The 24663-nt window shown below is 43.8% G+C and overlaps 1 protein-coding gene across 2 annotated transcripts in view; it reads right to left on the bottom strand.

Annotated features, from left to right (window-relative positions):
* Positions 1-24663, bottom strand: part of LOC139536523 (copine-5) — a 201506-nt gene that overhangs the window by 54250 nt on the left and 122593 nt on the right. For both annotated transcript variants that reach the window (XM_071337084.1, XM_071337083.1), the window contains 3 exons: positions 21870-21933; positions 3986-4089; positions 1140-1244 (listed from right to left, as the gene is read on the bottom strand). In XM_071337084.1, coding sequence (XP_071193185.1) covers positions 1140-1244; positions 3986-4089; positions 21870-21933 — 273 coding nt within the window. The remainder of the gene's footprint in view (positions 1-1139; positions 1245-3985; positions 4090-21869; positions 21934-24663) is intronic.

Below are 24663 nucleotides of genomic sequence, written 5' to 3' on the forward strand. Positions count from 1 at the left end.
AGAAATCACACCGGACAGTTGAGGTAATTATGGACAAAGATACCTCTACAATTCCTCCAGAAATAAGATCATGGTCTTCATTAGAAACCTTGTACCTACTGGCACTCTGGTTGGATGCCACAGTCCAATCAAAAATAGATAACGCATACAGTATAGAAATAAAGATATTTATGAAGAGATATCGTCCCAAATGAGAGCGGAAAAAAAGTTCTGCCGTTCCCATGTTCAATGCCTGTGCAAAATTAAATATAGGTAAATATCGTGCAGAAAGGCCAAGGACTGTAATAGCAGGAGTGGCAACGGGAAAAGCCAATGCCCGTTCTATTCTGAGCTGGAAGCAGTATTGGATGACCATCCCACCACCCACTGTTCATTCTGGACAGTGCTGTGGAGGATAGAGTTATTGAGCTGCTGAGTGCTTTATAAACTTTTTTGTAATGTGAAGAATAGTCTAATTCAGTTGCAGATTTGAAAATAATAGGCGACAGTAATATTATAGCCTACGGTGGCTCGTCTATGGAAATGTTATAGAAGTCCACACTGGCTACTTCTAAAGGTGGAAAATTAGGCCTACACATTATAACTTGCCGTACACTTGTGCTAGGACTCCATCATAGTCCGTACCATGATCCCTAATACATTTGTAGTTCAGTATATCTAGATTAATAAAAGTGACAATGTTACTAAGTTATCACTGATCAATGATTTGGAGGAAATCAAAGTCATTTTTTCAGCATGTCACATTTTTGTTGCTTTGGTAAAAACCATTTAGGCCTATAAAACCTACTAAATAAGAATCTGACCCCTGAAACATAATTCAATCCTTTTTGATTTTTGATGATATTCTGTGAATCTTTTAAGCATTTTCCAGCCAAATCGCTAGCGATAAAGTGCAGAAGAGACGTAAAGGTGCATAGCTTTCTGTAAGCATGAGTGAGGCCACTTCCACGGTTACAAATCATTCGGGAATAAAACAAAGATCATGAGCTGATGTATTCCCAACATGTTCAGTACATACTCTATGGAGGCCTAGATTGCCTGGCAGTGAAGAAGAGTGAGGGCGACAAGGATCAGTGGGATGAGAGGGTGTAAGAGGGGATGAGAGAGGCGAGAGGGAGTGAGAGAGGCGAGTTCTATACCTGTCAAAGTCCCCATTGCAGAGTGCTCTGACAGGAATGGTGAATGACTGCCAAACTGGATTCAACGTATTTTTCACCACCTCTGTCTTATGGCAGATAGTAAACCTGCAGGAGAGAGTGAGGGGGTAGAGAGAGGAGAGAAAATAGAGAGAGTTGGGCAGGAGTAAAGAAAGGAGACAGGAAAGAAGAGAAGACCAGAGGAGAAAGATAAGCGAGGAGAGACACAGACAAGGACAGAATATATCCGGTTAAAAGGCAGACAATTCATTTTGTTGAAAACAGCAACTTCATGATAGCATCAGTGTATAATCTTTGTTTACTGACATCGCTGTCCAAACAAAGGTGCGTGTTCTGGCCTTCACTTTTATAATGACTCTGTCCTCCCTCACACAGGTGTGATACAATTTGCACATTGTTTTGATACTTGAGTGCCTCACCTAACGGGGACCGCACGCCAACAAAGTCTGTCCACCCACCACGATTCCGCTTGAGCAGATCTAGATTTGCACAATATTGTGTGTTCCCCTCTTTTATCCTGAGCTGCGGGATTTACTTCATCTTGCCTCGTTGCCGTCGGCCGTTCGGCCATTAGAACAGCATGGTCCATTTAGCAGCATCCGCCAAGTACTCATTTCTACGTGTGTTTGTGTGTGTGCCGTGCCGCACGCTAATTTGTCCCTCTCCTCTCTCCCTTTAGCACATCTGTGCTGGCCACTATCCCCTCTTGTCACTTTAAGAAATGCCTGAATGAAGATAAGGGCTAAGAAGTGCAGGCTCTCTCTAAGCCAGCGGCCCTTAAATGGTCTGACACCGCTCGGTGCAAGGGCCTCTGGGACAACAGAGTGCACTCTGGTAGCCTGTTAGGGGATTGGGAGGTGTTGTATAGCGCATTCTCTCTGGGTATGGTTCATGCACACATACACGCACGTACACACACACTCTGGTAGCCTGTTAGGGGATTGGGAGGTGTTGTATAGCGCATTCTCTCTGGGTATGGTTCATGCACACATACACCTCACGTACACACACACGCTGGAAGCCTGTTAAGGAATGGTGAGGTGCAGTATGGTCCCTGGTGGGTTTGGCTCAGTGTGTGTTTAATTTATTTATACAACGACCTGTTTGCCTTCTGTGTGTTCTCTCTAATTGCATTCTCCACCGCACCAATTCTCCACTGCATAATTTGTCACACTGTAGAGATACAGTAAACCAGTGTGATTGGTACTGGGGTCATTTTAGCATGACATGACACCCACCATTGTTCTGAAATAGTTTAGAAACGGATAAGATTAGCATTCCTGCAACATTATTTTGTTGGAATATAATTCGATTTCTGGGAAGTTAAGCTAATTGGTTCCACCCAAATTGGACATTTTAATTTATAGGATTCATAGAATATCCAAGAAATATAGTACCTTACAAATGCTTTTCTAATAATGACATGAGGAATCCAAAGAAATTGTCAAAAGCCTCCCACAGACCTCCCAGACCCCACCCCAATCCAACAAAGCGTATACAGTATCACTTCTCTATGTCTGACAAGTAGTATGGCGCTGCGGGTCGGAGTATTGTTTCTTCATCCTATGTAATGTATTCTCAGTGAATTTGGTTAAAAAAAAAATAAAAAAAACAGTGTTCAGAGAATTTTGTCATTAAAGTTATGTTCATGTCCCATCCTTTATGTCCATATTACCAGGGCTATATTACCATATTACCATTAGGTGGTGTGGTTCCTGCTATTAGGTGATTTTTATTATTACCCCCCTCAATGTTAAAGGGATAGTTCACTGAAATTACACAATGACATATTGGTTTCCTTACCCTTTAAGCCAGGGGTGTCAAACTCATTTCGCATCGTGGGCCACATACGGCCTAGGGAGATGTCAAGTGGGCCGGACCATTAAAATTATACCATACTCTGCTATAAATAACCAAAATATCATGTCTTTCCTTTGTTTTGGTGTAAAGAAGCAGACCCGCCAGCAATTCGTTAATCTTATCTCTTCTCAGTTGTCCTTGCAAGCCGTCATATTTTTCGCTGTGATGAGTCTCGTAGTGGCGTCGAATATTATATTCCTTCAATACCGAAACTTGTTGCAAACACACCAAGCACAAAGGTTTTCCGTGCATCTCTGTAAATAAATAGGACGTGGTCCATTTTTCTTTGAAAATTCTACACTCCTTATCTACTTTTCTCCGTTTGGATAACGACATTTTGGCTAATGAGGGTGTAGCGGAGAGGTAGAGACCAAGGTATTAACAACGTCGTAACAAGCAGCAGATGGCGCATTGATACCGTCTGCTGTTTTCAGTCTGTCTCAGTGATGCGGCTTGTCTTCTACTCTGATGGAAAGAGTGCGCCCCTTAGCGGATAATCCATGAATTGCAGCGAATTAAAAATATTAATTCCATGTCTTTTATGCATTTTTTCCACTTTCAAATTATCCTGCGGGCCTGATCGAACCTCCTTGGGGGCCGGTTCCGGCCCGCGGGCCGTATGTTTGACACCCCTGCTTTAAGCAGTCTATGGACAAAGTACTACAGCAACCCATGTTTTGGTTTTGTTTACCTGGCCACTGTTTCAAATGCAAACTTTTTTCGCATTTGATGCACAAATTAATGGTACCTATTAGCATTTTTGCATTTCATATCCACATTTTCTATAAGTAACATCATTGAGTTACACATTTGTTTTTTGATATTTTGGATGATTTGGACAAGGTTGCTGTCATACCTTGTTCATAGACTGCTTACATGGTAAGGAAACGAATATGTAATTTTGTAATTCGGGTGAACTATCCCTTTAACAGGATCAGGATACGGAATCACAGAACACAGAGCCTTACGTTCCGTCTTCGTTGCTCCTGTAGAACACCATGAAAGGATCTGACTTGCCAAAGAAGTCCTTCTTGTCCAGTTTGTTGGCACAGAACTGCATCGTTGCACTGTCCTTTGGGGGTGCGGAGAGAGAGAGAGGGTGAGAGAGAAAGAGTGGGAGAGAAAGAAAGGGCAGAAAGAGAGAATGAGAAAATAAGAAAATATTTCAACTTAATGATTCAGTTGATTAATATTGTTGTTTGTGCTTCTTTCCCCTGTTTGTTGTAGTCACTCATCTGTGTCAAATAAAAGGCAAAATGCATTTTGCATTCTAATCAATTCACCACTACTGCCACAATTACAACCAAGCCACCTCCATCTCAGTTTGTGTGTTTGTGTGCGTCTATGTGTGCGAGAGCACACGTGTGCTTGTGTTTCATCTCTTGCAGTAGGATGAATATGAGAGCTCATTAGGTGTACACCGGGAGCTCTTGGGAGAAACAGAGCCACATAAATTCTACAGTAATGATGCCTACAAACCAACCCTACTCATCACCATGTTCCAGAAAAGGACTGTGTCCCAGATGGCACCCTATTCCCTACATAGTGCACAGGAAAGTAGTGCTCCATATAAGGAATAGGGTGCCATTTGGGATGCAGACGAGATTATGTTACAACCTCTAACTCCCTGGTGCCTAGGTCAATCTCTGATGGTTGGGGGGGGGGGGGGGGGGGCATGCTCTCCAACCAGTCAGTAATCCCCAGTCGAACCAACACTGATTCCACTGGCCAGTATGACTGATCCTAAAGAGTAACTGATAAGGAAACATGTTTTAATTGTGTTTTAATAAATGGTTAGAATATTACACTCTGAAACCATATCTCTGAAACCATATGATTGTATGAAATTGATTAGAATCATTAGATTATTATAATGCATGTATGAAAGTGATTAGAATCATGCGATTATTTTAATGCTGTGTGTGGTTTTAGTCAGTAGAATAATAATATATCCTGGAGTGTAGTTCTTAGTCAGAATCAACGTTTTGGGGACAATGTGTCTAGTATCTTGATAACAGACTGTCTGTCTGAGCCAGATTCGGTGCCGACCTTGGCTGTGACACTGAGAACTTCCCAGTCTCAGGTCTCTCCCTATCTTAGGGGAGGGCAGGAAGAAGCTATTCTCACGGACTCCCCTAATCTCTGTCGGCGGGGCAGATACCTGATGGTTTGTGTGGAAGTATGTGTGTCACTATAAAATGAAGGTCTTTGTACTGTGCACGCCAGAACGTCCCGTGAATAAACATTTGACTATTGTAGACTGGGCCTCTGTCTGTTTTTATACCTATCAGTATCGTACAAATCCTGATATAGCAGACTGAGTAATTAAATTGAATTGGTTCATGAACATGAGAACATAATTCTCCTAACAGTGACACAGCAGCATGAGTAAAACTCTTCAGATCAGACAGTCCCACTAATGTCCTCTCAGACCTGTCAGACAGCAGACACTGTGCCTGATCGTTGACCATCACTAATGATGGTCAGACAAATAGCCCTCCCTCCCATAGCGCTCTCCCTCCTGCTCTTCCATCGTCGCTGATGTAGGCCTACCTGCCAAATTACAAATTCAATTACTACATCACCGAAAAGTTATTATAGCTAAAACATTCCAAGACAATGACAATCCATTTAAGGAGAAGTTTACTTTTATACAACCAAATCTCAATTTTTTTTTAAATTTCCCCACTCGTGATACACTTCCTCATTACTCATTCTGCAAAGCTCTCACAGTATAGTGATGTAGGGTCTTTAGATGTTGTACACATTAAATTGTGTCATTCCGAACTTTATCTGCAACGTTACAGTGCATTCGGAAGGTATTTAGACTCCGTGACTTGTTCCACATTGTTACGTTAGCCTTCTTCTAAAATTGTTAGTTCCATTCAATCTACAAACAATACCCCATAATGACGAAGCAAAAACAGATTTTTAGAAATTGAATAACAAAAACCCCCCCGAAAATATGACATTTACATAAGCATTCAGACCCTTTACTCAGTACTTTGTTGAAGCGCCTTTGGCAGCGATTACAGCCTTGAGTCTTCTTGGGTATGACGCTACAAGCTTGGCACACCTGTGTTTGAGAGTTTGTCCCATTCTTCTCTGCAGATCCTCTCAAGGTCTGTCAGGTTTGATTTGGAGCGTCACTGCATAGCTATTTTCAGGTCTCTCCAGAGATGTTCCATCGGGTTCAAGTTCGGGCCACTCAAGGACATTGATACTTGTCCCGAAGCCACTCCTGCATTGTCTTGGCTGTGTTGGTCATTGTCCTGTTGGAAGGTGAACCGCCGCCCCAGTCCGAGGTCCTGAGCGCTCTGGAGCAGGTTGTCATCAAGGATCTCTCTGTACTTTGCTCCATTCATCTTCACCTTGATCCTGGCTAGTCTCCCAATCCCTGCAGCTGAAAAACATCCCCACAGCATGATGCTGCCACCACCATAGGGATGGTGCTAGGTTTCCTCCAGACGTGACGCTTGGTATTCAGGCCAAACAGTTCACTCTTGGTTTCATCAGACCAGAGAATCTTGTTTCTCATGGTCTGAGTGTATTTAGGTTCCTTTTAGCAAACTCCAAGCAGGCTGTCATGTGCCTTTTACTGAGGAGTGGCTTCTGTCTGGCCACTCTATCATAAAGGCCTGATTGGTGGAGTGCTGCAGAGATGGTTGTCCTTCTGAAAGGTGCTCCCATCTCCACAGAGGAACTCTATAGCTCTGTCAGAGTGGCCATCGGGTTCTTGGTCACCTCCCTGACCAAGGCCCTTCTCCCAGATTGCTCAGTTTGGCCAGGCAGCCAGCACTAGGAAAAGTTTTGGTGGTTCCAAACTTCTTCCATTTAAGAATGATGGAGGCCACTGTGTTCTTGGGGACCTTCAATGCTGCAAACATGTTTTGGTACCCTTCCCCAGATCTGTGACTCGACACAATCCTGTCTTGGCGATCCACGAACAATTCCTTCGACCTCATGGCTTGGTTTTTGCTCTGACATGCACTGTCAACTGTGGGACCTTATATAGACAAGTGTGTGCCTTTCCAACTCATGTCCAAACAATTCAATTTACCACAGGTGGATGCCAATCAAGTTGTAGAAACGTCTCAAGGATGATCAATGGAAACAGGATGCACCTGAGCTCAATTTCGAGTCTCATAGCAAAGGGACTGTGTTTAAAAACCTGTTTTCGGTTCGTCTTATTATGGGGTATTGTGTGTAGATTGATGAGGGAAAAAACGAATCTCATCCATTTTAGAATAAGGCTTTAACATACCAAAAGGTGGAAAAAGTCAACGGGTCTGAATGCTTTCTGAAGGCACTGTAAATTCCATTTTGTTGCAACTCGAGCTAAACATCTCTGTCCATTCTAGCAGCAGGCTACACGGAGAATGGAACAGCTGGATAGGGAAAACCACTCGAGTTGCACAAAATGGGATATAACGTTGTGGATAAAGTTTGGAATCGCACCATTTCATGTGTACAACATCTAAAGACCTGCATCACTACATTGAGAGCGTTTCCAGGTCTAAAATTGTGCATTTGGGTACAGAACGAGGGCGAGGAAGTGTATCGCTGGTTGGGGTAAGTTTCTCAAAAAACAAGTGAAATCACAAGAAAAATGATGTCTGGACACTTCTATAACATGCCATTTACATCCAAAATACAGAATTGGTTGTAAAAAAAAAAGCTTACTTCTCCTTTAAGAATGTAAATTAGCAGTAAGACTTGAATAATTCAAGCGTTATTCTAAATTACTGTTGTTGTCTGTCTAACTCTGTCTCTCTCTGGGGACCACTATGTTTGTTTGCTTCAGACACTCTGAATAATGGCTCTTTGTTTTTTTTGCATCTGAGTCCCAAATGGCATCCTATTCCCTACACAGTGCACTGCTTTTGACTGGAGCCCAATGGGCCCCGGGCAAAAGCGGTGCACTATATAGGGAATAGTGTGCCATTTGGGACACAGATGCAAAAAAACAAAACAAAGAGCCATTATTCTGTAGGAGCTCCTTATAAATCAGCCCGGGCAGAGTTTGTAGCTGGCTAATCTTACCACGGGAGTACAGATTGAATAGCTTTGTTATCTAAAGAGCTGAAGTGCCAGCAGACAGCCAAGGCAGTGGGCACCAGGAAGATAAACACCTCTCCTGTTGTTGTTGGAGGGCCTGAGGCTCTACACTGGACACTACCGGCGCTAGCTGCACCTCGTAATGTTACTGCTAATGTTTTTTTAATGTTGAAGCAGATCTGCTTTGTGTGAGTGTGATGGTTTGTGTTTGGGTGAGAGGGAGAACGTGTGTGTGTGTGTGTGTCGCTGTGCATGGTTTGTGTGTGTCTGTCTCATTATCACTCCCAGTCAGACTTAGACTGCAGGCTGTGTTCAGTGAGTACAAACACACTCCTCTCCACGGTGGCCCGATGTTTGAAATCACTAAAATACTATTTAACGTAATTTTTCCAACATTCATCTATTCTCCTAGGTATGGGTCTCAAACTTGTAAAACATTTATACAAATAAATGAGTGACATTCATGATGCTCTGGGTCAAGAAACAAGATGCTTTCTGCACAGGAATGGGGCAACCATGCTGATCAACACTGATCTGAAGTTGAGCTAAAGCTGATTTTGACAAACTATGATTTACGACATAGGATCACCGACGATCTGATGGATTTGTGACTATTTACATGCTTCAAACATTTGGCTCTACCTTTTATCAACCCTGGGAAAAGAGCATCTGAAAGAGGACATTCTCTGCAACATTTAGATAAGGGAAACTGTACTTACTGTACTGTATATGTTTACTGTACTTACTGTAAAAGAGTCTAGTGACAAATTCCGCTACTTCTCAGGCTGCCTTTGGGGAGTTTTGACACCGAGGGTTTGTCCGTTTCTGACAGCATTTAGCGACTTTCCCCACTGAATTCTGCCGCGAACGAGCGTGGGAAAAGCTGTCTGTGCAACAGAAGTCACAGCAATGTCACAGCACGAGTGGAGTGGGTGGGAGATGGGACGAAAACGCTATGACGGGCACTGCAGCTGTGCCGCAGCAAAACAAATTGTTGGTGCGACATTATCATGGCAATGGCAAAACGTCCTCTAGCGACTTCTAGCAACAAATCAAGGCGCCAATTTATTTATTTATTTATTTTTATTTCACCTTTATTTAACCAGGTAGGCAAATTGAGAACACGTTCTCATTTACAATTGCGACCTAGCCAAGATAAAGCAAAGCAGTTCGACACATACAACAACACATAGTTACACATGGAGTAAAACAAACATACAGTCAATAATACAGTGAAAAATAAGTCTATATACAATGTGAGCAAGTGAGGTGAGATAAGGGAGGTGAAGGCAAACAAAATATATATATAAATAAATAAAAATATAAAAAGGCCATGGTGGCGAAGTAAATACAATATAGCAAGTAAAAAAAAATAAAAAATAAAATAAAATAAAAAACACTGGAATGGTTGGTTTGCAGTGGAAGAAAGTGTAAAGTAGAGATAGAAATAATGGGGTGCAAAGGAGCAAAATAAATAAATAAATACAGTAGGTAAAGAGGTAGTTGTTTGGGCTAAATTATAGATGGGCTATGTACAGGTGCAGTAATCTATGAGGATGGAGACCAGAGCGTACAGCCAATAGCGATGCTCACTGAGGAATAGTTGGCAACATTGAACGCCTCGTCAAAGAGATCGCATTTATTCTGGGAAACCGCAAAATAGAACCTCTATATTCAAGACTTTTCTTTTAGTTACTTTTTTCTCAACTTGTTTCTAATCCTTTCTAGCTCGACAAACTAGATTACACAGAGTAGCTAGCTAGCAAGCCAAATTGTCACGTTCTGACCATAGTTCTTTTGTATTTTCTTTGTTTTAGTATGGTCAGGGCATGAGTTGGGTGGGTTATCTATGTTTTGTGTTTCTATGTTGGGTTTGTCGTTTGGCCTGATATGGTTCTCAATCAGAGGCAGGTGTTAGTCATTGTCTCTGATTGGGAACCATATTTAGGTAGCCTGTTTTTGTATTGTGGTTTGTGGGTGATTGTTCCTGTTCGTGTTCCGTTGTTCTGTGTTCACTATTTCGGGACTGTAGCGTCTTCGGTTATTTTTGTCAGTTTATTGTTTTTGTTCGTTCTTGAAAGTATTCTAAATAAATATGAATACTCACCACGCTGCATCTTGGTCCGACCATTCTTACTCCTCAGACTGCCGTTACACAAATAGCTTTGAAGCCATTATTGTGCATCTTCCATTATTTAACTGTGTAAGTGGTAGATGTTTTACTTTTGTAAACAGGGCAGAGGAAAGCAACATTCACCACCACAGAAATGCTGTTTAGATTGATATTCATACTGAATTAAGCACTCAAGGGACCTCATGGGCACCATGAACCTTTTCACTTAATTTAAGGATACATTTTTACCTTAATATGCTTTGTGCAACTGCTTTAAATGTAAGGCAATGTTAAAAGGAAAAGGGGAAAATGTACATAAGATGTTTTATGCATTATCTACGGAATAGGGTGCCATTTGGGACGGAGTCTGTATCTTCCCTATAGAGCGAATAAAATCGACTCAGTCCATTCTAAAATAAATATAAGAGAACGGAATTTCACATTGTCTATACATTCTACTTGTATGGTTTGACTTAACATGGTCTACACTCCCTCTAGCTCCTCTGTCATCTCCATACCCACTATACTGCTTATTTTTCTTCATAGAGCTTCGTTTTTTCAGATCAGCAGTAATACAGTTGAAAAGGGAATTTGGAAGGTCATTCAGGGCAACAGAGACACCATCCTGGATTGTTGAATACAGGGACCATTCTTTTGTGTGGAGGGAGCACTGAGACCTAGCAATGTCTGGCTACTAACGCAGACTAGCATTAGCGCCTTTGCATCCTCATTGGGAACAATGTTTTAACTAGTGCTAGTGTTGGTCAGTGTTAGCGCAACAGCACTCCCATTTGTATCAATGTCAGGATAGCATTAGCGCCTTAGTTTAACATTGTTCCCAATGGGAATGCTATCACTAGGGTTGGTCAAAAGTTTGGACACACCTACTCATTCAAGTTTTTTAATTTTTAAAAAACTATTTTCTGCATATTATAATAATAGTGAAGATATCAAAACTATGAAACAACACATATGGAATCATGTAGTAACTGTAACGCTCTTCTACCTCGTCCTCCTCCTCAGACGAGGAGAGGAGAGAAGGATCAGATGACCAAAATGCAGCTTTGTAATTAGACATGATATTTATTAAACAAGGACGAAAACGAACACGAAAATATACTTGAAGAATTTACAAAATAATAAACGGAGTCAACAGACCTGAACAAACGAACTTACATAACACGAAGAACGCACGAACAGGAAAAATGACTACACAAACGAACAAACAAACAAACAAACAAACCGAAACAGTCCCGTGTGGCGCGACAAACACAGACACAGGAGACAACCACCCACCACAAACAATGTGAAACCATCTACCTTAATATGGCTCTCAATCAGAGGAAACGTAAACCACCTGCCTCTAATTGAGAACCATATCAGGTCACCCATTAACCAACATAGAAACACATAACATAGACTGCCCACCCAAACTCACGCCCTGACCGACTAACACATACAAAATAAACAGAAAACAGGTCAGGAACGTGACATAACCCCCCCCTCAAGGTGCGTACTCCGAACGCACCACCAAAAGTCTAGGGGAGGGTCTGGGTGGGCATCTGACCACGGTGGTGGCTCAGGCTCTGGGCGAGGTCCCCACCCCACCATAGTCAATCCCAGCTTACGTCTCCCCCTCCGACTGACCACCCTCCTATTACACCCACTTCATTTACAGGGTAACATCAAGATAAGGGGCAGCACCGGGACAAGGGGCAGCACCGGGATAAGGTAGCTCAGGACAGAGAGGTAGCTCAGGATAGAGGGGCAACTCCGGACTGAAGGGCAGCTCCGGACAGAGAGACAGCTCTGGACTGAGGGGCAGTTCAGGATTAATGGCAGCTCTGGGCTGAGGGGCAGCTCATGGCTGGCTGACGGCTCTGGACGCTCATGGCTGGCTGACGGCTCTGGACGCTCATGGCTGGCTGACGGCTCTGGACGCTCATGGCTGGTTGACGGCTCTGGACGCTCATGGCTGGCTGACGGCTCTGGACGCTCATGGCTGGCTGGCGGCTCTGGACGCTCATGGCTGGCTGGCGGCTCTGGACGCTCATGGCTCGCTGACGGCTCTGGCAGATCCTGGCTCGCTGACGGCTCTGGCTGCTCATGGCTCGCTGACGGCTCTGGCTGCTCATGGCTCGCTGACGGCTCTGGCTGCTCATGGCTCGCTGACGGCTCTGGCTGCTCATGGCTCGCTGACGGCTCTGGCAGATCCTGGCTCGCTGACGGCTCTGGCAGATCCTGTCTGCTTGGCGGCTCTGGCAGATCCTGTCTGGTTGGCGGCTCTGGCAGATCCTGTCTGGTTGGCGGCTCTGGCAGATCCTGTCTGGTTGGCGGCTCTGGCAGATCCTGTCTGGTTGGCGGCTCTGGCAGATCCTGACTGACGAATGGCTCTAGCGGCTCCTGACTGACGAACGGCTCTGACGGCTCGGGACAGACGGGCGGCTCTAATGGCTCGGGACAGACGGATGGCTCAGATGGCGCTGGGTAGACGGATGGCTCAGATGGCGCTGGGTAGACGGATGGCTCAGATGGCGCTGGGTAGACGGATGGCTCAGGTGGCGCTGGGCAGACGGATGGCTCAAGTGGCACTGGGCAGACGGATGGCTCAGGTGGCACTGGGCAGACGGATGGCTCAGGTGGCACTGGGCAGACGGGCAGCTCTGGCCGGATGAGGCGCACTGTAGGCCTGGTGCGTGGTGCCGGCACTGGTGGTACCGGGCTGAGGGCACGCACATCAGGGCGAGTACGGGGAGAAGGAACAGTGCGTACAGGGCTCTGGAGACGCACAGGAGGCTTGATGCGTGGTGCCGGAACTGGAGGCACTGGGCTGGAGACACGCACCACAGGGAGAGTGCGTGGAGGAGGAACAGGGCTCTGGAAATGCACTGGAAGCCTGGTGCGTGGTGTAGGCACTGGTGGTACTGGGCTGGGGCGGGGAGGTAGCGCCGGAAATACCGGACCGTGCAGGCGTACTGGCTCCCTTGAGCACTGAGCCTGCCCAACCTTACCTGGTTGAATGCTCCCCGTCGCCCGACCATGTAGGCGAACCGGGGACACCATGCGTAAGGCTGGTGCCATGTATGCCGGCCCGAGGAGACGCACTGGAGACCAGACGCGTTAAGCCGGCTTCATGGCACCTGGCTCAATGCCCAATCTAGCCCTACCAGTGCGGGGAGGTGGAATAACCCGCACCGGGCTATGAACACGTACAGGAGACACCGTGCGCTCTACTGCGTAACACGGTGTCTGCCCGTACTCCCGCTCTCCACGGTTAGCCTGGGAAGTGGGCGCAGGTCTCCTACCTGCCCTCGGCCCACTACCTCTTAGCCCCCCCCCAAGAAATTTTTGGGGTTTCTTCACGGGCTTCCAGCCACGTCTCCTACCTGCCTCCTCATACCACCGCTCTTGGGCTCTCGCTGCCTCCATCTCCTCACGAGCGCGGCGATATTCCCCAATGTGAGCCCAGTGTCCTTTTCCCTCCAATACTTCATCCCATGTCCAGGATTCCTGTTTCGTGGACCACTGTTCGTGGTCCCGCTGCTTGGTCCGGGTTTGGTGGGTGGTTCTGTAACGCTCTTCTACCTCGTCCTCCTCCTCAGACGAGGAGAGGAGAGAAGGATCAGATGACCAAAATGCAGCTTTGTAATTAGACATGATATTTATTAAACAAGGACGAAAACGAACACGAAAATATACTTGAAGAATTTACAAAATAATAAACGGAGTCAACAGACCTGAACAAACGAACTTACATAACACGAAGAACGCACAAACAGGAAAAATGACTACACAAACGAACGAACAATCAAACAAACAAACAAACCGAAACAGTCCCGTGTGGCGCGACAAACACAGACACAGGAGACAACCACCCACCACAAACAATGTGAAACCACCTACCTTAATATGGCTCTCAATCAGAGGAAACGTAAACCACCTGCCTCTAATTGAGAACCATATCAGGTCACCCATTAACCAACATAGAAACACATAACAGTAACCACCAAAAAACATCTGGTTTGCCCTTAGTGGGACTATAATTTGTTTTTCAACAGGACAATGACCCAAAACACACCTCCAGGCTGTGTAAGGGCTATTTGACCAAGGAGATGGATTGCTGTATCAGATGACCTGGCCTCCACAATCACCTGACCTCAACCCAATTGAGATGGTTTGGGTTGCGTTGGACCACATACGGAAGGAAAAGCAGCCAACAAGTGCTCAGCATATGTGGGAACTCCTTCAAGACTATTGGAAAAGCATTCCTCATGAAGCTGGTTGAGAGAATGCCAAGAGTACAGGGACCACCATGACAAAGCTGTCATCAAGGCAAAGGGTGGCTACTTTGAAGAATCTCAAATATAAAATATAGTTTAATTTGTTTAACACTTTTTTGGTTACTACATGATTCCATATGTGTTATTTCATAGTTTTGATGTCTTCACTATTATTCTACAATGTAGAAAATAGTAAAAATTAAGAAAAACCCTTGAATGAGTAGGTGTGTCCAAACTTTTGACTGGTACTGTAAGTCATGACGAATTTGACGAATATCCACAGATCAGATTTGTTGAATGTGCTCCAATCCGGCATCCTTCTTCAATCCCCCAGAGTCTGCTTTCCATTGACATCTTTGCCACATCTACTGTATGATGGTATAAAAGGTAAGCCATTTTTGTAAAGGAGTTGGTCAACCATTGTTTGCCAGTGCTGTGATCAAATTAATTGTTTTACACAATATCTTAAAGATTATCTGCACTGTATGTTTGTTAGCTAGCTAGCTAGACAGTTTTAGAGGAATGATTACCAACATCACATTCGAACAATGCAGTCAATCCCCAGACATACATACACTGGCTGAAATCAGTTTATGATAGGACTTAGACAAATTGCAGGGGACTTTCTGGGAATGACCTTTTCTGGTTTTTCGTTGCTGTAGTAATGGCAGCTGCTTTACATTACAGGCAACAAATAGAACAAGGAGCCAATTATACAAATATTTGCTACTGATATATCAAAAGTAATTCTCCAGTAAAACAAAAACAAAAGGTATTTCTCCAAAACTAAGCTAAAGCTGTTTTTATGGCCACATTGGCTAGCTAGCAAAATGAAATCATTTCTATATTCTGGAGGCAGTGGAAACACAATGTGAGCTAGCCAACCAAGGCCAGCCCATCCCGGGTTGACTTCAAAGTGCGAGGCGAATTTGAACAAAGAGGTACGCTACAACAGGACTTGCTCTTGGTTTGCGCCATTTCTATTGAAAAAAGACAATTTCCCCGACTTTCCCAAAAACAGATGTTCCAACCTGTAAATGAGAGAGAGGCCTATTAGACTGGTTTTCAGGGCTGCTAACTTTTGAAGAAAGCTTGGAGTGAGATTTTCTATGTGAATTTCATTCCCTGCCAAAACTGCTGGACTGGGCGTCCTCCCGCAGGACTATTTTACTGTTTCTTGCAATTCTAAGTGTTTTGACATGGCTTAGGCCAACGTTTTTTTTAAGGCTCTGCACAGGATCTTTATATATTAATGGTTGACGGCAGTCGGTAACCAAATCATAGATTGCAGTCTCCTTGTCCATAGACTGCTTTCAAGGTAAGGACACAAACATTTTGTAATTTGGGCGAACTCGCAAATTTAAAATAGGGCTAATTTTGCATAATCACCCAACCTTGAAGAAAAATCGAATGAATATCAGCATTCAGGTGGTTTATTCCTACTAGTTGAAGATCCTTACCATGATCTTACTCTACATTGAAAAAAATATGATGCGTTTATGAGTTGAGTCCCCCTACCATCTCTGCCTAGCATGTGCACAATGGTAAAATTACAAAATTGATTTTTTGATTCCTGGAGCATTTAATATCTATTGCTTATTTGTACGACTTATTTAGAACCGTCCATGAATTACTGCAAAAATACGTCGCCTGATATAACTAATTTTCAAAAGACACAAAGAGGCATGTCAGATTTCAAATATGTGATTACAACGTCAGAATTGGGAAGAAGTGTAATAATAAAATAAATGTGGTGAATAACAGAAGTGTTCTTGCTGCCAAGCACAGTAATTACCCTATATTTTAGCCCATTGTTAAGAATGAGAGTTGTTCCTCTGTTCAGGCTAAATAAAGTAAATAGATAACAAAATCTCCTGAAGACAAGATGCCATAAATCTGCCCTCACACCCTAACTCAATTATTTTCTATTTATTGTCCCCCCTCTAGAATAAAACGTACAATTTTGGGTTTACAATGTTTGACTCAATTATTTTCATAGTTACAAATCAGGTCACCCTACCAAACTTCCCTACTAAAACATACTGTAGGTCTGTCTGCTTGCTTTTCATTGTCACAGCACAAATTCCAATCACCAAACGAGGGGACTGATGCAAGTCGGGATTAAATCGACTTTAGTACATGCTGTCAACAGGCTGCATTCTGCAATAGGGACGGGAGTAACATCAACCTAATTTTGTTGCCAACATTGTACATAAAACAGTGCTGTGGCAAGACACGACAATGATAGAGGCTCTGCATATGACGTAGAATTGTAGGCGAAGACGCTCGAACTTCAAAACGATTTGGAGCACAGTTGAAAAGAACGCGCTGACAATACAATGGACTAATTAGACAAATGTGTGAGATATGAGGTATGCATTGAGAGTGTGACAAGATGGTCAAATACGTGTGTCTCGCGGCCAATGTGTGAGAGTTGGCAGCACCGGGTTGGATTTATCCCTGACCACAAAACAGTTGCTGACATTTTCTGACCATTCTGGAACTTTTAGGGTTTATGACATAGCTCTCTGGTAATTTAGTAGGATCTCCATGGCTGTTCCAGCTTCGTTAGGGAGCTGTGACACTTCCGTGACACATACAGTTCCTTGCAAAAGGATTCATCCCCCTTTGCGTGTTTCCTATTTTGTTGCATTACAACCTGTAATTGAAATGGATTTTTATTTGCATTTCATGTAATGGACATGCACACAATAATCCAGACTGGTGAAGTGAAATTCAAAAAATAACTTCAATTATTTTTTTTAATTAAATGGAAAAGTGGTGCGTGCATATGTATTCACCCCCTTTGCTATGAAGCCCCCAAATAAGATCTGGAGCCACCAATTACCTTGAGAAGTCACATAATTAGTTAGATTGCACACAGGTGGACTTTATTTAAGTGTCACATGATCTGTCACATGATCTCAGTGTGTATATATACACACCTGTTTTGAAAGACCCCAGAGTCTGCAACACCACTAAGCAAGGGGCACCACCAAGCAAGTGGCACCATGAAGACCAATGAGCTCTCCAAACAGGTCAGGGGCAAAGTTGTGGAGAAGTACAGATCAGGGTTGGGTTCTAAAAAAATATCCAAAACTTTGAACATCCCACTGAGCACCATTAAATCCATTATTAAAACATGGAAAGAATATGGCACCACAACAAACCTGCCAAGAGAGGGCCGCCCACCAAAACTCACGGACCAGGCAAGGAAGGCATTAATCAGAGAGGCAACAAAGAGACCAAAGATAACCTTGAAGGAGCTGCAAAGCTCCACAGCGGAGATTGGAGTATCTGGCCATAGGACCACTTTAAGCCGTACACTCCACAGAGCTGGGCTTTACAGAAGAGTGGCCAGAAAAAAAGCCATTGCTTAAAGAAAAAAATAGCAAAAGGCATGTGGGAGATTCCCCAAATATATGGAAGAAGGTACTCTGGTCAGGTGAGACTAAAATTGAGCTTTTTGGCCATCAAGGAAAACGCTATGTCTGGCGCAAACCCAAAACCTCTCATCACCCCAAGAATACCATCCCCAGTGAAGCATGGTGGTGGCAGGATCATGCTGTGGGGATGTTTTTCATCAGAAGGGACTGGGAAACTGGTCAGAATTGAAGGAATGATGGATGGCGCTATATACAGGGAAATTCCTGAGGGAAACCTGTTTCAGTCTTCCAGAGATTTGAGACTGGGACGGAGGTTCACCTTCCAGCAGGACAATGACCCTAAGATACTGCTAAAGCAACACTCGAGTGGTTTAAGGGGAAACATTTAAATGTCTTGGAATGGCCTAGTCAAAGCCCAGACCTCAATCCAATTGAGAATCTGTGGTATGACTTAAAGATTGCTGTATACCAGCGGAACCCATCCAACTTGAAGGAGCTGGAGCAGTTTTGCCTTGAAGAATGGGCAGAAATCCCAGTGGCTAGATGTGCCAAGCTTTTAGAGACATACCCCAAGAGACTTGCAGCTGTAATTGCTTTTGTCTTATTTGTTGTTTGTTTCACAATAAAAAATATTTAGCATCTTCAAAGTGGTAGGCATGTTGTGTAAATCAAATGATACAAACCTCTCAAAATTCTATTTTAATTCTAGGTTGTAAGAAACAAAATAGGAAAAATGCCAAGGGGGGTGAATACTTTCGCAAGCCACTGTACATGCCTCCTCGTAAAGTCTGTGATCAACATTGGATGGGTAAGGTGGGCAGAATAAATATATCAATATTCGAACGGGGTGGGGAGGATTGATGGGACGGTGGGATGCCTGAGGACAGGAGGTAGAGGAGAATGACGGAGAGAGTGAGATCTGAAAAGCTTGGTATTGTGAATGCTGGGTATCACATATCATGTCTGTGGTGGTGAAGAGGAGAGGGAATGGGATGAAGAAAGGTTTGGTAATGTGGAAGGCAATGAAGAAAGGGTTGGTAGAGAAAGAAGGGGACAGGGTGGGTGGGTGGTGGTGGTGGTGGTGGTGGTGTAGAGGAGAGAGAAGGGGATGAATATAGGCTTTTAAGAGAATTAAGGGAACAGGGTGGTGGTAAGTTGGAATGCAAGGAGAGATAGGCAGGAAGGACAGTCGGGATGCAAGTCCTCTGTTAGTTCCGTACCTGCTGCTTTAACGGAGGGAGGCATGAAAGACACATGGATCAGAGGGAGAGAGAAATAAAGAGAGAGAATATAGGAGACATTGTGATTCATTTAGAGCCCCTGTTGAAAGAAGAGGCTGGGAAAGGGGGAGAGAAGGATGAGAGAAACATGATAAGAAATCTCTGTGTTAGCTTGTTTGGTGCCACATGGGGTTACTATAGGGGGGTACGTATATTGTGCGTATGTTTGTAAGTGTGTGTGTTTGGAGAGTGTGCGTGCATGCATTGCTGTGTTTGTGTACGTGTGTGTGTGGTCTCTCTCACTGTACCGGTCTTGTTACTGTACATATTGCTAGTAGGTGACAAGTCTACTGGTCCTTTTACCAGCTGTACTGTAACGTTTTTGTCCCCCAGTCAGTTTGATACAAGGTCAGGCAGACGGCAGGGTTTTAATTAAAGCCCATTTAGTCACACATTACGATCAGCTGTAGCAGCTTTTACAGCCAGAGCTGCACAGAGCATCAATATAATCCACTATTGATTCCTTCCTCTCGGTCTGTCATTTTTTCTCTCTTTTTCTTTGTCTCTCTCTCTCTCTCCATCTCTCCCTGTCTGTTTCTCTCTATGTCTCTCTCTGTATTTATTTCCCTATCCTCTCCCCCATCTATTTATCTTCTTCTCCTCTCTCTCTCACTCCCTACCTCTCCTCTTTCTCTGTCTGTCTCTATACTGTATGTCTCTCACATCAGTGTCGGATCTAGCCTAGTACTGAGAGCCATATAACTGACAAAGATTACAGAGCCTAGAGATGACAGAGCTTAGATATCACAGAGATATAATCTGTCATGCCATAGCTCAGTGGAGCCCAGTGGCAAGTCTGTAGAAGCTGAGGACAGCCAGAGGAGCTAGGAGAGCCAAGGGGACCATTCAACCTCCTCTTATCATCTCACTGTGTCATTTCATTAGATACACACCGTTCCACTGATATATCACACCCGTCCCAGGCTACAGTGGCAAGTAGCCTAGCGGTTAAGCGCGTCGGGCCAGTAACGGAAGGGTCGCTGGTTCGAATCCCCGAGCCGGCAAGGTGGAACAATCTGTCTTTCTGCCCTTGAGCAAGTCAGTTAACCCCCCCAACAACACCTGCTCCCAAGGTGCCAATGACATGGATGTCACATAAGGCAGCCCCCACACCTATCTGATTCAAAGAGGTTGGGTTAAATGCGGGATACACATTTTGTTTAAATGCATTCAGTTGTGTCCACTATTAGGGTAAAGGTGGCCGCATACACCGGTTCGGTTGGCACCTAGTAGAACTCGGCTAAGCGAACGTCTGTGCTCGCATACTCCCTAAAGACATTCGCTTGAACAATGAGAAAAAAACGGCAATATTACTGTTGTTTGTCCCTCTTGGGCCACCGTAGCAACAACATAGCCAGAAACAATTCCTCAAAAGACTAAATTAATCAAAGATGTGTCAGGAAATCTGTCATTTATTTTGACATTGTGGCCGAAGAGGTCTTAGTCTTAATCTAACTATGATGTTTGGTGCAGTATTTCGCAGTATTTCGCAGTATTTCACAGTATTTCACAGTATTTCACAGTATTTCTCAAGTGAAAAAATGTGCTTGAAAACTAGTCGTCTCTCATTCCATGACAACAAACACTTCATTTTCCCACTCCTACTAGCTGTAATACTGTTGACCAATCACCTACGAAGGGGGCGTAGACTTCGGCTACCGAACTTTGACTTGCCTCAAGAATTTGTTTTGTGTGTGCACAAACTGTTTAGACTGGGAAGCATACGGTAAGCTTACGAGTATGTGTGAAATGTGTGTATGTGTGTTTGTGTATCTGTGTGTGTGCGTGTATACTGATAAATCAGCCCCATCCCATTCTAATAGCTGAACAGGGACGGTACATCCTTTGTTCCTTCACTAAACGCTTAGAAAGGTTATAAACATCAACTGTCTTTCAGCTAGTTTGAAAGTCTCCCAGACAACTCCAAGGATGTTCTGTACTGTATGTCCCGTTTGTCTCCTTTATGGATCCCATGTGCTTAAATAAGTAAGTGCTTCATCTCTTTGTGACCCGTAGACCCAAGGACCCAAGGATATGTATGTATTCCATCATTCTGATCTGTGAAATCTGTCTGAACATTTTGGCCTCAAGTCAACATCTAAAGTGAGTACTCTAGCTAGAAACCTTACTCACACTGTATCTACAATCAGACAGTCGGGAAGTAACAGACTAACACTGAATACAGTGTCAACATGATGAGCTATTAAGGATGTCTTAGAAGCAATGATAAGTGGTAATATCTCCGTTATAAATCTGCTATAAGCAATGATATGATTAGTCTAGGGTATTCCAAACTTACCCTACAAGGTCTGGAGTACTGCCTGTTTGCTGTTCTACCTGACAAATATAATTGCACCCACCTGGTGTCCCAGGTCTAAATCAGTCCCTAATTTAGATGTAAACAATGAAAAAAAGCAGCGGGACTGGTTTCCAAGGTCCAGATTTGAATCTGAGGTAGTAGAGGCAGTTGTAAGAGTAAGCAGTGTTGCTATGATATTTATATGATATTGTGTGCCGTAACAGTGATGGTAATGTAAGAAGGTAGATTTGTGCTTTCTCTGCAGTTATATACAGTACAGTATAAAGATACGCAGTGACGGGTAACAGTGCTTGGAGAATTATGCTTAAGTTGTACGTAGTGACAAGGCAGTAAATAGGAATATCAGAAGGTAGTGGTGTTTACAGTCTACTTCATAGTGATAGTATTGTCAGAAGGTAGTAGTAGCTCTACTTACTCTACAGTTTCCCAGCTCCTCTGCAGACAGAATGATGGTGCCACATTTCTTCCCAGCTATCCCCCTGTAGAAAACAGGGACAGAAAGAGAGAGGACAACACATGGTTACGTTTAGCCAGGTGCAGGTGTAGAGGTGTCTGTAACAGTAGAGGTGCCAAGTTCCAGTCCTCCAGGGCCAGAGTGTCTGGATCTGTTGGCACATATTGATCAGGAAATGCCAATTAGCTAGAGATGAAACACACCTGGTTGTCCAGGTCAGAATGAGTCCCTGATTTGCATGTACCAGAATCAGCACGTTACTCTCTGTCACTGTCCATGGTGCTGAACCCAACCAGAGCGCAAGGTGGAGAGTTGTTGTCCGTGGTGCTGAATAGAGTTATCCTCTCTACTTCTCTTTTTAAACACCATCTGTCACCCTTCAGCAGTGCCTGCTCCTGTTCATTCCCTCCATTTAGGAGACATAATAACTGGACAGATTAATGTTATGATCCATATGATTTGTTTTATTCCAATGCCCTCCAACGAGCGTGTTATGAATGTCATAATTTGAGTTTTTACAGTTTTACAGATCAGTGAACAAAGCAGCCACCAGCCAAATATGGTAATATATAAGGAGAGAAAGAGAGAGATGGAGAGAGAGCGAGAGGATCACTTAGGAAGATGACAGACAGAGAGGAGAGGTGAGAGTAGGAGAGGAGAGGTGGGGAAACACCTGAGGCTGAGTGAAAAGCACCTTTCTGACTTCTCACTCACTCTATCTCTCTTTGTTTTTCTCTCTCTCTCTTTCTCTCTCTCTGTCTTTCTCCCCTCCCCCCTCTCTCTAGCGACTGTGTGTATAAGAGCCTCGGTACCAGCACTCATTAAAACCCATCATGGATCCATCGTGCCTCTACCAGACACGACAGGCTGCTTCTCCAATATCCCATAATTCCTCTGACCTTTGCAATAACCCAGCCATGAGAGTTACAGCCGCCATTAAAGTGAGTTGTTAGTTTGTGCTGTTCATTATGCACTAGAGGGAAGTGCTGTGTGTGTGTGTGCGCGTGTGTGCATTTGTGTGTGATGTCTCTCTGTTTGACCAGGGGGTTTAATGACACCGGCGTGGATGTCTGCTAATTTGCTCATTCATCAATGGACGTGTGTCAAGAGAGGAGGGGGCTGTATCTTAACAATGTGACAGGACTGAGAATGGGTGAGGTGGCAGGGCAGGGTTTGTGTGTGTGCGTGTGTGTCATTCCCCATTATCCTTATCCATCTCTCGCTTTGCCTCAACTTCTCTCCCAATATCCCCTCCCTCCTAGATGGTGAAGCTGATGTTCCAGTATGAAGCTCATTGGTGCTGGTTGGAGGTCAACAAGGCAGTGGTCCCTAAGGATCCCTTCAGAGCTACACTGCCAGGTCACTCAACGAGAGGAGAGGGTCTGGGAATGGATTTATATATTAATTTAGGGCCCAATTCAGACTAAGGAAATGCTCACTTCTCAGTGATTGGTTTTCAGACTTACCTTATGTAGGTACGTAATGAGCTTTGCAGGCGGGATTCCCTTGCATGGGCTGAATAAATTGAATTCAACTCTGAAAACCCTCTCACTTTTTTGGCCAAAATCATTTATTGTGGTGTTTTAATTCAATAGGGTTTTCAGTACATTTATCTAAATCCATCCCTTTAAATTTGGTGTACCTTTTAATTTTATTAAGCAATGTAAATCAGTGGAGGCTGCTGAGGGGAGGACGGCTCATAATAATGGCTGGAACAGAGTGAATGGAATGGCATCAAACACATGGAAACGAATTTGTTGGATGTATTTGATACCGTTCCACTGGTTCCGCTCCAGCCATTACCACGAGCCCGTCCTCACCAGTTAAGGTGCCACCAACCTCCTGTGACGTACGTACACACATATTTGTCTCCTTTTCAGCACCAATGGGTAGATTTTAAAATACTCTGATCGTGTAGATTACGTAGCGTTAGAAAAGTAGGTATGAATCATACATAAACAGAGTTGGAGAGCCTTTAAACAGTAAATATATTGATTAATACAAAATACAGTAGTTTGATTCATCCTGAAAGTTGTCATATTAAATTGATCAAACCATTAAATATTGGAATGTGAGAAAAGTGGACAATAGGTTGAACAATACTCCTATAAATCTACCCTAATCCTCACTAATCAAGGAACTGTGATGACAACGGTCCAGTCATCGTGAACTGTGAGCCAGGCTCCAGGTTTAAACTTCTATGTATGGTCTGCCTTCGACAATGATTCAAATACTGTAGGAAACGTGTCCCAAATTATTGCACAACTTCTAATGCGTTAGCCTAACACGATCCACTATTGCTAGCGATCCTCAGGAACAACCGCATAGGCCTGGCAGAGGGAAAAAAGGTAAACTAACGATGTAATGGAATGATGCAGAATGTAGGCTACAGATTGAAGGAAATTAAAGATCACTGCACAAGTGACAGTTATTATTATGCATGTGGGTATTACTGATGGTGGCTACTGATAGTGGCTCATATTTAATATGATGGAAATGGTTAAAATACTGTATATATATATATATATATCAAAAGGGCATATAAATAAAACATTATACAGTGCATAAATCAACTCGGTAGGTTTGGCACTACCATCAGTGCGCAAAGGTTTCCATAGGCTACAGCCTCGACTTGGGTCTCCGAATTTCACCCCTGCAAATGATGAAGCCACAGGCCTACAATAAAAATGTGGAATATCGACACAGCTATTTATACTTTATTGTGGAAAAGAGGCCCGAAATACCTGTCAATGCT

Source organism: Salvelinus alpinus, chromosome 12 (genome assembly GCF_045679555.1).
Source record: "Salvelinus alpinus chromosome 12, SLU_Salpinus.1, whole genome shotgun sequence".
NCBI classification, from domain to species: Eukaryota; Metazoa; Chordata; class Actinopteri; order Salmoniformes; family Salmonidae; genus Salvelinus; species Salvelinus alpinus.